Source organism: Trachypithecus francoisi, unplaced genomic scaffold, assembly GCF_009764315.1.
Source record: "Trachypithecus francoisi isolate TF-2019V2 unplaced genomic scaffold, Tfra_2.0 Lachesis_group8, whole genome shotgun sequence".
Lineage (NCBI taxonomy): Eukaryota > Metazoa > Chordata > Mammalia > Primates > Cercopithecidae > Trachypithecus > Trachypithecus francoisi.
In genome coordinates, this window is record NW_022681473.1 from 21,041,745 (window position 1) to 21,056,468 (window position 14,724).

Here is a 14,724-nt window from a genome sequence, read left to right on the forward strand (position 1 = left end):
CCCTGACTTGCTTAGGGACTGAGTACTGAGATAACATAAAGTTTGCGTTATGTTTCTAAGTAGGTATTTTTTTTTTCTGGGTTATTTTTGGTACTGAAATAGAGAGAAAGGAAGAAAAAGGGGGATAATGAACTAGAGGATTAATTTAGACTCTCCAACCAATACTCTATATACAGATGCCTCAGAACTGAATGTCTAAATTAAAATTCAACATTATCTCACTGTTCAGTGAAGACATTTTATCCTTAAAAGACATTTTAGGAAAAGAATACAAAAAACATGAATCACAGAAGTGAAAGGGTCTATTCAGTGGATTTCAAACAGCGTTGTATAGAGTTCTAGGTACCTCAGAGGTACCTCTGGGTCTACAGGAGAAGAAAGGAGAGGTCAAGCTGGTGGGACTCCCAGCCAGTCAAGGCTCTGATCTGTTTTATACACTGGGCTCATATGAGATTTAGTTTGAACAAAAACTAAAACAAGTTTAAAAACCCATGACTGAAATTGCTCCTTTTGTATGGGATATTAAGCTTCAGGTAACGACAATTTTTAAACTAAACAAGTACCCCCAACATATATATACACACATTCGTGAATCTACCTTTAAAAAAATCTGAGAGGTCGGGGTGTGGCCGATAATCACAACTATTCAAGGAAGCTGAGGCAGGAGGATCACTTGAGCCCAGGTGTTCAACACCAGCCTGGGCAACATAACAAGACCTTATATCTAAATTTAAAATGAACGTAAATAAAAATCTGAAAAAAGGCATCTCTTTTTTGTTCAAGATAGTATACAAATGAACTAAATGTATTACCAATAAAGACAAAGTTATGAGCCAGCCAAATCCGAATTAAAGAATTCTAATTTGACCACATTAATATCCAACAAGAGGGCTGTTTGAATAAGCTATGGCACACATAGATTACAGAATACTGTACAGTGATTAAATATGTTGTAGAAAAGTAGTGATAACATGTTAATGATACACAGTTAAATGAAATGCTATATACATATAGGTATGAATACATATATACGTCTATGTATGAATAGATATATACGTATATGTATGAATAGATATATACGTATAGGTATGAATAGATATATACGTATATGTATGAATAGATGATATATACGTCTATGTATGAATAGATACATACGTATAGGTATGAATAGATGATATATATGTATATGTATGAATAGATACATACGTATATGTATGAATAGATATATACGTATATGTATGAATAGATATATACGTATATGTATGAATAGATACATACGTATATGTATGAATACATACACGTATACTGTATATGTATATATGTACATATAAACACACACGTATATACTTGTATATACACATACATATACACGTGTATATACACATATATATATATTTGAATGACAGAGTCTTGCTCTGTCTCCCAGGCTGGAGCACAGTGGTGTGATCATAGCTCACTGTAACGTCAAACTCCTGGGCTCAAGCGATCCTCCTGCCTCCACCCAGCTAATTTTTAAATTTTTGTAGAGAAGGCATCTCGTGATGTTGTCCAGGCTGGTTATGAACTCCTGGCCTCAAGCGATCCTTCCACCTTGGCCTCCCAAAGTGTTGGGATTATAGACGTGAGCCACCACACCTGGTCTATTTTATTATTACAGAAAAAAAGATTCTTTAGGTATATTTGTCTAAAATAACAAGATTGGAACCAAAACATCGGGCAGAATTATCAAGAATTTTAATATTCTTCATGTTTATCTGCAGTTTCTAAGTTTTCAATAAGCACATACTACTAACATTAAAAAAAAAAAGGATTGTCATAAATTCTTTTGAAGAGTTGTCAAAATGTTGCCAAAATGTCGGACAACAAGAGGCTACTTTACTCGGCAGATCCTACGTGCGTTGTGTTTATTCCCACCGGTTCTTAACCACAGGCAATTTTATCCCCCAGCAGATGTTTACCAATGTCTTGAGTTGGTTTTGGTTGTCACAACTGGTGAGGGGTGCCACTGGCATCTAACAGGTGGAGGTCATGGATACTGCTAAACATCTTACAACGCAAAGGATAGACCCACAAGAAAGAATTATCCAGCCCAAAATGGCAATACTACTGAGGTTGAGAAATCCTGTTCTAAAAGGTTAACTAGAATGAATGAGAAAGAACTTCCCCACAGCCCATTTAATCCTCAAATTCTCTGCTATGACTACTAACAAGAAGATAAATTAATTCTGACAGAAACAAGGAAAGCAGGCTCTGTTGGACTGGCCTAATTCCATTATCTCCATGTTTCAAAATCAACCTCAGATATAAAGGTTCTTGGCACTTCCCCGGCTCACATTCTAAATGAAGCCCTCGAAACCAAAGCATGCAGCTATCTCCTTACGTGAACAGGCCATGTTCCCTCGATCAATGCTTTCTCCCTGAACATTTTAGTAAATTGGTAGCTTGCAATTACACATTTCTAGAAGCTCTGAAATGTGTCACATTTCTGTGTATCCCAATGCCATAATCAAAACTCCATTTTCTTCAAAGCCTCTTTCAATAAAACATAACATTATTTGCCAAAGGCAAGATTCCAGGAACTAAACAGGGAGCTACTTCTTGGACCTTAACTCTGTCCCCTGGATGAGCTTAATTTATATACTAGAATATCTTCGTCTACTTTCATGGAAATTTTTTAAAAGCAAAAGCAGCAGCAGAAACAAGCCAAAGCAGTAATCAGATGGAAGTCTGAGAACTGTAGCCATAGAATAAATACAAAGTTAACAAGAAAAACACCAGATTTTTTTTTTCACAAATAGCAAAAGAGCCTGAGAAACAGAAAAAGACATGTTGACCTCACTCGTCAGTCATAAGGACTCAGCCCCACAGCAAATGCATACTAGCGTGTACACAGAAGGATTACAGCCAGAAAAGCTTGGGAAAGGGATATTAGGAGAAGAAATAGTTCATTTTCCTGAAATCCTAGACTCTGGTTCAGTTTACTCTAGTTCTAGTTTTTTCTCATCCTCTAGCTCATCTATGGATCAAAAGCACATGAAGGATGACAAGCACAAAGACTCAATGTTTCAACCCAGAGAGGTTTTTTGAACTAGGAACCAGCATGCATCTCTGCAAGGTAATCTGTTGTTATTTTATAGCACTCAACACATAGTATATAGTCTATAAAACTATACCAATGACAATATTTTGACATACGTGAGGATTTGGTTCCATAGTGATTCTTGAATAAGTGTAAGGAAGTTCTCCATACCATGCTGTAAGTCTCGGTTGCTGATAAGTTATATCTAAGAAAGAAAATACAGGCCTTTGAAATGGTTTCATACTATTTAAGGTGTTACTACTGAGTGCCAACTCTGTGCCTTGCAATGTGCTATGAGAAATACAAAGGAAAAGTAAGAATGGGCTCTGACCCAAAGTTCCACCTTCACAGAAGAGATGGGACTTGGCAAGTAGAATGAACAAGAGAAACCACTACGTTGGCAGACACTGCATGGGCAAAGGCACTGAGATGAGAATGTGAGTGACTTGCTTGTATTAGTGATGACATAAACAAGAGAGGGCAAAGAGTCACATTGGGGAACAGTGGGGCTCAGACTAGGGACGGTCTCAAAAAGCAGAATATGGAGCCTGAACCCGTCTGCAGAAATTCGTGTCACCAACATCCATATGAGAAACAAGACAAACTGCTCATTCATGTGTCCAATGTTGTGTAAACCTTTTTGATTCAAAGGAGGAAAAAGTGTCCTGACCAACTGTAGCATGCAATTGATTTTCGTCAGAAGGCTTTGATGTTCCAATTTATAGAAGCAGTTATCCATAGATCTACTCTTTTTCCCACAACTGGTATAACCACAACAATAAGAACAATAATAATAATAATAATAATAGCAGCAGCTAACACTCACTGAAGGCTTACTACGTACCAGGCAATCTTGTGTTATCTCATTTTATTAACACAGCCACCTTATAAGGTAGACAGTATTATTAGTTTAATTTTACAGATAAGAAAACCAGGGATCAGAGAGTTACTTAACTGTAATTTGCTTAAAATTAACAACTACTTTGAATGAAAGAGCCAACAATCAAAGCCATCCTGTCACCAAAAGCCCTGCTGCAGAAACTGTGGGAGTTGAGAGAAGGCTGTCCTGAAGGCTGAGAGAAAGCTGACTCCCATTCTGATGCATGAGTAACTGAAATGAAGCCAATACAGTCGGCCTTTCGTATCTGTGGGTTCCACATTCACCATGATCAAAAATACTCAAACCATGGATCAAACACACACACAAAATATATAAAAATTAAAAATAACAATACCATGGATGAAAAATACTCATAAAATATATAAAAATTAAAAATAACAAGACCACAATAAAAACAGTATAACAACTATTTACATATCACTTACATTGTATTAGGTATTATAATGATTTAAAGGATACTAGAGGATGTGCATAGGTTATATGCACATACTATGATAGTTTTTTTTTTTTTTTTTTGAGATGGAGTCTCGCTCTATTGCCAGGCTGGAGTGCAGTGGCGCGATCTTGGCTCACTGCAACCTCCGCCTCCCAGATTCAAGCAATTCTTCTGCCTCAGCCTCCCAGAGTAGCTGGGACTACAGGTGCGCACCACCACACCCAGCTAATTTTTGTATTTTTAGTAGAGATGGGGTTTCACCATGTTGGCCAGGATGGTCTCGATCTCCTGACCTCGTGATCCACATCCTCGGCCTCCCAAAGTGCTGGGATTACAGGTGTGAGCCACCACGCCCAGCCACTATGATAGTTTTTATAAAAGGATTTGAGCATACATGAATCCTGGAACCAATCCCCTGTGGATACTGAGGGACAACTATGTATACTTTGCCTCTTTACAGAAAATTTAAATTCACTCAATGTGCCAGAAAGAAAATTCTATGCTAGAGCACAGACGCCCCCCTGTGACTGCCTGTGGTATAACAGGCACTGTTGGCTTGTGGATGCCCAGAGATTCAGGTTCCAACTCAGGTAACAAACTGCTGTGTCACTTTTACAAGCTCAGGAGAGTACAGATGCTGAAGCTACAGGAGACTGGACTCTTCTGGTGAAAGTTAAAGAAGAATACAAAGTCAGCAAGGAGTGTGAAAGAATGTATGCAAAATGGGATCAGAAAAAAAGAAAGCTCTGTAAGTTTCTATGAAGAAAGTAAAAAGTTGGCACCATTTGAAGCAACAGTCAGTAAACAAACACAAAAGGAGGTAAGTATGTGAGCCATAGTTCAGCCAACCAAATTTCTTTTGGTTCCTTGAACTCTCACCTCTATCCTCTTGCCATGTTCTCTCTGATCTCTGGGCCTTCCACCTGCTGTTTCTCCTGCCTGGAATACTTTTCCCTGTCCTTTCTGGCTAATCCTACTTTCTTAGGATCTCAGGTTTTGAATTTCTGTTTAAGACTAGCTCAGCAGAGGCGATGGTATAGGAAACATTCCAGAGAGGGAGAACACGCAGCACCAACTGTGACCTCTGGGATCTACTTACCCTCTCTGATGCCGGTCCTCTGTTTCCAGGGAACATCTTGACAAAGCTGTTCCAATATCCAGTCAGCTTCTTTTACATCAACAAAGCCAGGATATAAACAGACCCTGGGTGTAGAATGAACCATTGTTACCCAAAGAACATGGAAAAGATAAGTGAGACTCTAAACGTTAGTGGAAACAGTTAATGTGGATGCAGCCTCTAATGGGTGGATGAAATCATCTTACCACAGCTCCCACAGCAAGCAGAGCCTAACATCACCCAGGTCATGAGGCTCCGTATGTAAAATAAGCTCCTTTCATGTTGGGACAAATAAAAGAGGCAATGAAGGATAAAGGGATGATAGGTAAGGGCTTTTATAGATCATAATTCAAACACTACTCCAGTACTGCTTAGCTGTGAAGCCCTGGGCAAGTTACTGAACCTCTCTGAACTTTGGTTTTCTCATCTGTAACCTGAGATGACAGTAACCTCATAGGTTCACTGTGAAGAGTAAACAGAATAAGGCTGGGTGCAGTGGCTCACACCTGTAATCTCAGCACTTTGGGAGGCTGAGGCGGGTGGATCACCTGAGGTCAGGAGTTCGAGACCAGCCTAACCAACATGGTGAAACCCCGTGTCGACCAAAAATACAAAATTAGCTGGGTGTGGTGGTGCACACCTGTAGTTCCAGCTACTTGGAAGGCTGAGGCAGGAGAATCGCTTGAATCCAGGGGCGGAGGTTGCAGTGAGCCAAGATCATACCACTGCACTCCAACCTGGGCTACAAGAGCAAAACTCCGTCTCAAAAAAAAAAAAAAAAAAAGAATAAATAATAAAATGCCTGGCCCTGTTTTATTTAAACAACTGGTAGTCTTCTGAGACTACACTAATTCTAGGGAAAGCTAGAGCTCATTATGACTGTATCAAAATAAACACAGCTAATGAGGGTTCTTTCTCCCACTGAATATGTGTTTATTTCAACAATGCCAACTCAGCTCAAAATAATTTTGGATATCTTTCTTAAGACATCTTCTGAAAGCCCACGGAAGATTCTCTTAAACTGCCTTGGTAGCAAATCTTCACTCTTTGAAGGTGCATCTGATTTTCTGAAAGAGCCAAAGCTTACCTGAAGCCATACCTAGTTAACAGTAAGATATGACCAAAATGATAAAACTGGTTTGAGTGACTTGCTTTAAAAGAAAAGTTCCAAAAAGGGTTATAACCATGGCAGAGCCATTGTTCCAGCAGAAGCTCTTAAGAAATTCATTTAGGGCTGGGCGCGGTGGCTGTAATCCCAGCACTTTGGGAGGCCGAGGTGGGTGGGTCATGAGGTCAGGAGATCGAGACCATCCTGGCTAACACAGTGAAACCCCGTCTCTACTAAAAATACAAAAAATTAGCTGGCGTGATGGCGGGTGCCTGTAGTCCCAGGTACTAGAGAGGCTGAGGCAGGAGAATGGTGTGAACCCCCGAGGTGGAGCTTGCAGTGAGCCGAGATCGCGCCACTGCATTCCAGCCTGAGGGACAGAGCCAGACTCCGTCTCAAAAAAAAAAAAAAAAAGAAATTCATTTAGATGTGTAAGTTCTAATATATTTGTTTTAAATGTCTCATTATTTTTTAGTGACAATTAGTATACTCAAGCATTAAGGTGATTTTAATGTTTCAATGTTTTTAAAACAATGACTAATGCCTAATATACCCTAAATAGTATATGTTTAACTACTGAAATCTACCCTAGGCCAGTTATGGTGGCTCACGCCTGTAATCCCAACACTTTAGGAGGCCAAGGTGGGCAGATCACTTGAGCCCAGGAGTTCAAGGCCAGCCTGGGCAATATGATGAAACCCCATCACTACCAAAAAAAAAAAAAAGAATACAAAAATTAGCCAGGTGTGGTGGCACACACCTGTACTCCCAGCTACTCAGACGCTGAAGTGGGAGGGTGGCTTGAGCCCAGGAGGCAGAGGTTGTAGTGAGCCGAGATGGTGCCACTGCACCCCAGACTGGGCGACAGAGCCAGACTCTGTCTCCAAAACAAAAAGACAACAAAAAAAGAAATTTACCCTAGTGTAGCAATATGTAATATTATATTCAAAAATATATAATATGTAATATACATGAAATACAATAATAATATAACGTAGCACTCACAGCACAGAAGTCCAGGCTAGACCCAACTCTAATATCAAGTTACTATGTGGCACTAAGAAAAAATATTCAGGCCAGGCACGGTGGCTCACATCTGTAATCCCAGCACATTGGGAGGCTGAGGCAGGTGGATTAGCTGAGGTCAGGAGTTGAGACCAGCCTGACCAACATGGTGAAATCCCATCTCTACTAAAAATACAAAAAAATTAGCTGGGCTTGGTGGCACATGCCTGTAATCCCAGCTACTTGGGAGGCTGAAGCAGGAGAATCTCTTGAACCTAGGAGGTGGAGGTTGCAGTGAGCCGAGACAGCACCATTGCACTCCAGCCTGGGCTAACGAGCAAAACTCCATCTTGAAAAGAAAAAAGAAAAAATATTCAATCTTCCTAGGTCTCATTTCCTCATCTAAAAAACTGGGGAAGTAATAGCTATGATATCTCACAGAAAGGTTTGGAACTATATCTGAAAATGTTTTGATGCTAGAAATATTATATAAAAAGGAGATACTATCAAATTTTTGGTCCTCAAGAATTTAAGGGGCAGAAGTTACCTATTTGAAACAAGGGAGTAGATTTTTTTAAACTTGAAGTTTGGGGTACATGTGCAGGTTTGTTATATAAGTATGCTTGTGTCATAGGGGTTTGCTGTACAGATTATTTCGTCATGCAGGTGTTAAGCCTAGTGCCCATTCGTTATTTTTCCTGTTCCTCTCCCTCCTCCCACCCTCCACCCTCCGACAAGCCCCAGTGTCTATTGTTCCCCTCTGTGTGTCCCTGTGTTGTCAACATTTGGCTCCCACTTACAAGTGAGAACATGCAGTATTTGGTTTTCTGTTCCCACGTTAGTTTACTGAGGATAAAGGTCTCTGGCTCCATCCATGTTCCCGCAAAGGACATGCTTTCATTCCTTTTAATGGCTGCATAGTATTCCATAATGTATATGTACCACACTTCCTTTATCTAGGGGAGTAGACTATTTTAAGAGACTATAACTCAGTGATAATTACAGTCACTTCTTGTGAGGATTCGCTTACCTAGATACACCTGTGGGTGACAGGCTGATTTCATACACACCCTCTCTGCTAAAGAAACAAAGGAAACAGACTTGTTAGTTTGAAGCAAAACAATATGCTCTACCCAGTGAAGAGTTATCCTTCCTAACTGCCAAAGTCCTGGCTCACCAAAGTCATTTAATTATGAGAGAGGCATAATCCCCACCTTCTTCTACCACTGAGATAAAGGGCAAGATCATGGTATATCATTAATGACACTGGGAATGGAACAGTGACAAGATCAGGCCATGGAGACAAAAACTGGGATCAAATCAATTCTGACTCTACCTCTTTTATTCTGCCCATAATTGAGGCAGATATGGTCCAGGAATCTATTGCCCAAAGAGGGGTCAAATAGAGCACTGCTCTGGAGAATGTGGAATAGGGGATACATTTAACAGGCAGCAAGCACATCTCAGGGCTCTGGGCTTCTGTTGCTTTCAAAAATATACATCTGATGAGGTTCCTCTTCTGATTAAAATCCTTCGATGGCACCCCAAAACTGCATTCAAGGTCCTCATAATGCAGCTCTATCTTCTGACAGCTCCAATAAACTCATCATCCTCTAGCAGCAATCAACTGCTTGGAATCTCCTGAATATACCACTATGTTTCTAACTCCATGTTTTTCAACATGCTGGAATGCCACCCCGTCACCCGGCATCCCCAAACCAATCCACCTTCAGTTATGGTCTAGTGGAAAACTCTAATTCACCTTTCAAAAATCCTAGCTTCAGCATCACCTCCTTTAAACTTTTCCTGACCTTTAATCTAGGCAAATAATATTAACCTCTCATCCTCTGTGTTACCACTAGACCTTAGATACAGTCTATTTTTTCATGATGTACAAGATTACAATTTATCTGATTAAATGTCTATTTCATTTACTAGACAGTGGGGTCCTGAGGTGCAAAGAATAGGTAGGTTATTGTTTCCCAGTGTCTGCACATAGCAGATGGGCAATAAAGGTTTACTGAATTTAATCAAATGTGAAAATGTATAAAGCTGTTGCAGAACTGCCAGGTGGTAAGGCCCATAATGAGAAAAGTGACACAGACTGGATAGGTATATCAAGACAATTGTGTCAGATCCTTCTCAGAGAGAGACACGTTATAGAGAATAATGCGAAGGGGAACTTTTCACATCACCTTCTGTCACAGGAGTTAGTGGTTCTTGATCTGAGCTAGGCTTTTAAGTAGACGTATGAGTGCCTTTCAGTCAAAATGTAGGCATAGCTGTCACACATATTTACTACATTTTCTCCATGCGTTGGCTATAAAGTTTCCCTGAGTATACAGAGAACAAAGTGTTTCAATATGATATATTTTTGGCCCACATTCAGAAATGGCTCACGGAAGAAATTTCCGGCTTTTTTTTTTTTAACCTAGCAAACTTTAGATAACCAGAATTAACAGATTCCAGGACCAAGTAGGAATGAGTTCTGTCCTTTTTCTCTGACAACTGCCAGTTTTGGGGGGGCTGAATGTCGCATCTGTAGCTTACAACATGTTTCATGGTTTTGTTTATTCTCCTTATCACCAATGAAGGCACTAACACACTTGTTTTTAAAAAACAACCAATGGCCTGGCATGGTAGCTCATCCCTGCAATATCAGCACTTTGGGAGGCTGAGGTGGGAGGATCATTTGAGCCCAGGAATTCGAGACCAGCCCAGGCAACATAGGGAGATCCCATCTCTACAAAAAATTGTTTTAAAAATGAGCAAGGCATAGTGGTGTGCGCCTGTGGGCCCAGCTACTCGGGAGGCTGAGGTGGGAGGATCACTTGAGCCTAGAAGATGGAGGCTACAGTGAGTTTTGATTATGCCACTACACTCCAGCCTGAGTAACAGAGTGACAGCCTGTTCCAAAAAACTAAAAAATAATAAACAACCAAAGACTATTAGAACTAGCCTGCGACTTTTTCTAATATATACAAGCCAATCTGCAAGCAAACAGCATAACAAACAGATTGATCATGGGCAAGAACATATATCTAATGCTAATTTGCTAAGATAAAAGAATAGTTTCTACTGACAATTTATCTACATCAGATGAAAACTGACAAGCATAAAAAGAGGAGTCAAAGCATCTCTCACCAACTTTGGACAAGAACATTTAGACACAGATCAATATAAGAAGAATGTTTACTATCATTTAAACTGTTCTGGAATAATTACATGGTTTTAATAAATGGACTGTAAGCTCATCTACAGCACTAGCAGCTTTCACAGCATTGCTAGTAAAATGGCAATTAATGGCTTCTCAAAGAACCATGCTTCAATGACTCAAGAAAAATCCCTCTCTGTCTTTGCCTAAGAGGTTTAGCCTATTGTCTACAGATATTGGTGAAACAGGGCCAGGAAATCTACACGAGTCAAAGTTTAACATATGGCTATCTTTGTTGCATTTTCCATACCATCAGCAAATTCAGAAAGTCTTCTCAAAAGATCCAAGTTTAAAGACATTTGAGATGGGAATATCCCAGACTAAAATTAAGACACTTATTGGGCCATTCTCTTCCAGACAGAAAAAACAGTAAGGAAAGATTCCAGTCTCTTCATTTCACTGTGGGCAATAACTACAGGAAGACAGCAAATTACTTACTCAATCACTCGTGGCTCGGGAGCTCTAAGTACTACCTGCAAGGAAATAGGTGGATCTTACTTCTGGAATGTTCTTAATCCTCACAGATACTGACTTACCATATCTTCCCATTTCTCGTCAAAATAAAGTTAAAAACTATCTCTTTTCTATTCCAACTTCTCACTAACCCACCAGAGATCCTTGTCTCTGCTCTTCTTAAAACTACTTCACATTTGCTAGTAGACAGTAAAAGAAGATACAATTATTAATAGAATTAATAAATTTTCCTAGCAGCCAGCAGCTCTGGAAAATCTTGACAATAATCTTTTTTAAAATAGAAAATATGCTATAAAATAAGGAGTTTCAATAATTATTTATAGAGTTGTTACTATAGCAAGATACCCAACTTTTTAACTTTTCCACATTATTAAAAAGTAAATCTTCACTGTTTCCCACATTTTTCCTCATGGGAAAAAAGGGCTAAAAATCAGGTATTTTGCTATAATAACTGAAATTTTAATCTAATTCCAAAGACGCTGAAGTGCAACAGCACTGAAGACAGCACAGTTTTAGAACTGCTGGAGCTCAAATAACAAATGCAAGCAGGCTCTCATTATGGTGTAACCTCCTTGCCAAAAATACGGGAATAACTAGAAGACCATTAACTAGACCATTAACTAGAAGCAGACTACGAAGAATCCCCAGACATAGAAAGGAACTGAAATACTTTGCATTTCATTATTATTATAGTTCTTCTGCTCTGCTATTAGTGAATTTATTCAGTCATTATTTATTTGAGTGTCCACTGTGTGAATATCACTTTTTAAAGCAAATTTTTGTCACTATTGAAGAAAAAACCAAGAATTTACCTGCTGAGGTTCTTTGAACACAAACTCTCTGTCAGAGAGATGATGCTCTTTGTTCTTCCAGGTCTGGCCAGGCTTCTGGTGGAGATGGCTCTTAGCAGTGGTAGCTGAAGCAAGAGAGGGGACAGCCCCAAACCAGGGGAAAGTCTGTTCTCAGCACCTTCTACTGAGCAAGGGCCAACAAAGCCCACTTGGAGATGATCTCTATGACATGTAGAAACTAACTGGTAAAGTCAACAGAAGACACTGAAAGGTTTGAGGGTGTGGACTAAATATGATGAACACTAAAGACCCACCCTTAGCTCACCATCAACAAAACAGACAACATTTCAGCCACATTTTAAACAATTCCTTGACATCAATTGAAATGGAAGTCCATTATAAACCAAAAGGATATAAAGAAAAGAGAATGAGAGTTGTCCATATCCACACACACACAAAATCCCTACAGATTCTTGCCTGGCTGAGCAATGGCCTGGCTCTTAGCAGGGGCAGCCCAGGCTCCCTGAACTCGAGCTCGCCGTCTTTTTTCCTCCATGTTGACCAAAAAGGCTTCTGCTCCGAGCTTGGGGAAGATTTTGTTTCTGCTTCAAACTACTCCATGGTATCTGTTTATTAAAACAAAACACTGTTTTTAGTTACGGTTGTGAACAATTACTCCTAAGGCATAATTAATTTCAGGCAGAAGACTCTCAATGGCAAGAGCCTCTATGTAAAATCAGTTTCTGTCATCACAGCATTTCAATCAAGAAGCCTAAGTCATTTGGGGCTGCTGGCTTTAGCATTTACCTTTTGTAATCTTATCATAGTACTTTTGTTTCTTTCACAAGAAAGTGCATTTTAAGAAATTCTAAAATCAGGACCTATCATAAACCACATTCCTCTTAATATTCTCCAAGAGTAGAATATAAGGAAACTGTACTATTCCCATTTTCACCTACATGGACATTGAGAAATAGGCTAAGACTGTTTCCAGGCATATATTCCATTATCACTGGCTGCATCAAACTTCCCTGGAAGTTTGTTCAAAACACCTAAGGTCCACCTCCAGAAAATCTGATTTAGGATGGATACAGGTATTTGTCTTTAAAACAAGCAGTGTAAGATTTGACACTATGCAGGTATGCATGTGGACCGCAAAGTTTAGTGATGTACCCAAAGTCACTCAGGAAATCCACAATAGGTAGATTAACATTCAACTTTTATTAAATTCCTGTCTCCAGCTAATTGATAAATCCACCTCATAATGGCTAATAATACTAATTTGACAGTTGTACCAGTAAGTTTAGCCTACAGCAAATACAGAAGCACGTACAGCTACCAAAACAACAAGGAAATTCAAGCCACATGTTCCAAATCTGTAATCTATTTCTTTATGCTTCTAAGAAAGCTTCACACCTCAAGTTCTCAAAGGTAAAAGCTCATTTTATATTAATAGCTTGCTTAGCCTATAGATTTCCAGGTCCCATCTCCCACCTCTTCTGACTCAGTAGAGCTGAGCCAGGTCCAGGGATCTGTGTGTTTAACGAGTTCCCCCAGGTGATAAGCATGTAATTAATTTCATTTAATAGGTGGGGAGACGACAGAGGCTGCCATCTGCCCAGAAGAGTTAATGACAACCAAATACCAATTCTTCAATCCCAGGAGCTCCTGTTTGACATGTTCTCTCAATTGAGGCCCTAAAAGCGTAACACAATTACCTACAGTCCCCGCAGAGGATACAACTTGCTCACCTTCTTGCTCCGTTCACTGGGGAGCCATATGTTATTTGTCAGGGAACAATTGTCGAAAATACAGATTCCAGAGCCCCATCCCAGACCTACTCAATTTGAAGAGTCCCAGAATTTGTTAACTAACGCCACCCTCAACCTAGGAATTCTTAATGCACACAGAGCTTGAAAACCAGTGCTGTAAAGGACAAGGACTCTGGCGCCAGCCAGAACTCGCTTTGAATCCACATCTGTCACTTCCCAGCTGCAAGACCCACAACAAATGACTTCACCTTTCTGAACCCCCGTTTTTCCTCAGTAAACAGGGGAATCACTTTCCGCACGGTTGAGGTGCAGACAGCGAGCTCCGCAGGTGGAAGAGCTTGGTCCTGGCTAAGGGTACTTCCTTTTCCTAATTTAGATCCTTCTCTTTCAGGAGGCCTAGAATCAGGCCCCGGAGGTCGCCCAGGAAGAGACTTCGGGGTGGTCCTCACACCTCCAGCCCCGCGCACCCAGCAGTAAGTGGGAAAGGCGCACTTACGGGCGGAGCCGGGCGCGCCAGTCCAAACCCGCTAGGACTTGGGGCACCCCTCGCAGCCCGGTACCCACTCCGCAGTCTGTGGTCGGAACCTTAAGAGTGAAGCACCGACTCCAGCAACTCCCAATTACAGGCCGCGGCGTCAGGCACTTCCTCTCGACGTTACGCAGCGCAGGCGCTACTTCCGGTGCACCGTCCTCAGTCCGGGTAGTCCCATATCCCCCGCGCCTGAAGGGCCTAATCACCGAAGGTGCTGATGAGGGTATAGGGGTTGCAGCGGACAGGGATTGACAGTGCGGTGGAGCGGTGTGAAGGGGTCGGGGTTTGGTAAAGA

At 40.5% G+C, this 14,724-nt stretch overlaps 1 protein-coding gene across 6 annotated transcripts in view; it reads right to left on the reverse strand.

The window, feature by feature from the left end:
• ALKBH3 (alkB homolog 3, alpha-ketoglutaratedependent dioxygenase) overlaps positions 1-14,517 on the reverse strand; it is a 46,520-nt gene extending 32,003 nt beyond the window's left edge. For 3 of the 6 annotated variants that reach the window (XM_033204395.1, XM_033204389.1, XM_033204394.1), the window contains exons 1-7: positions 14,146-14,510; positions 12,603-12,751; positions 12,147-12,250; positions 11,299-11,333; positions 8,677-8,724; positions 5,516-5,619; positions 3,196-3,284 (exon numbers count right to left, since the gene is read on the reverse strand). In XM_033204395.1, coding sequence (XP_033060286.1) covers positions 3,196-3,284; positions 5,516-5,619; positions 8,677-8,724; positions 11,299-11,333; positions 12,147-12,250; positions 12,603-12,681 — 459 coding nt within the window. In that variant the 5' untranslated portion in view covers positions 12,682-12,751; positions 14,146-14,510. Of the gene's footprint in view, positions 1-3,195; positions 3,285-5,515; positions 5,620-8,676; positions 8,725-11,298; positions 11,334-12,146; positions 12,251-12,602; positions 12,752-13,876 lie in introns of all 6 variants that reach the window. The other 3 variants (XM_033204391.1, XM_033204393.1, XM_033204390.1) reach the window with 3 other exon arrangements.
• Between the last annotated feature and the right edge of the window lie 207 nt (positions 14,518-14,724).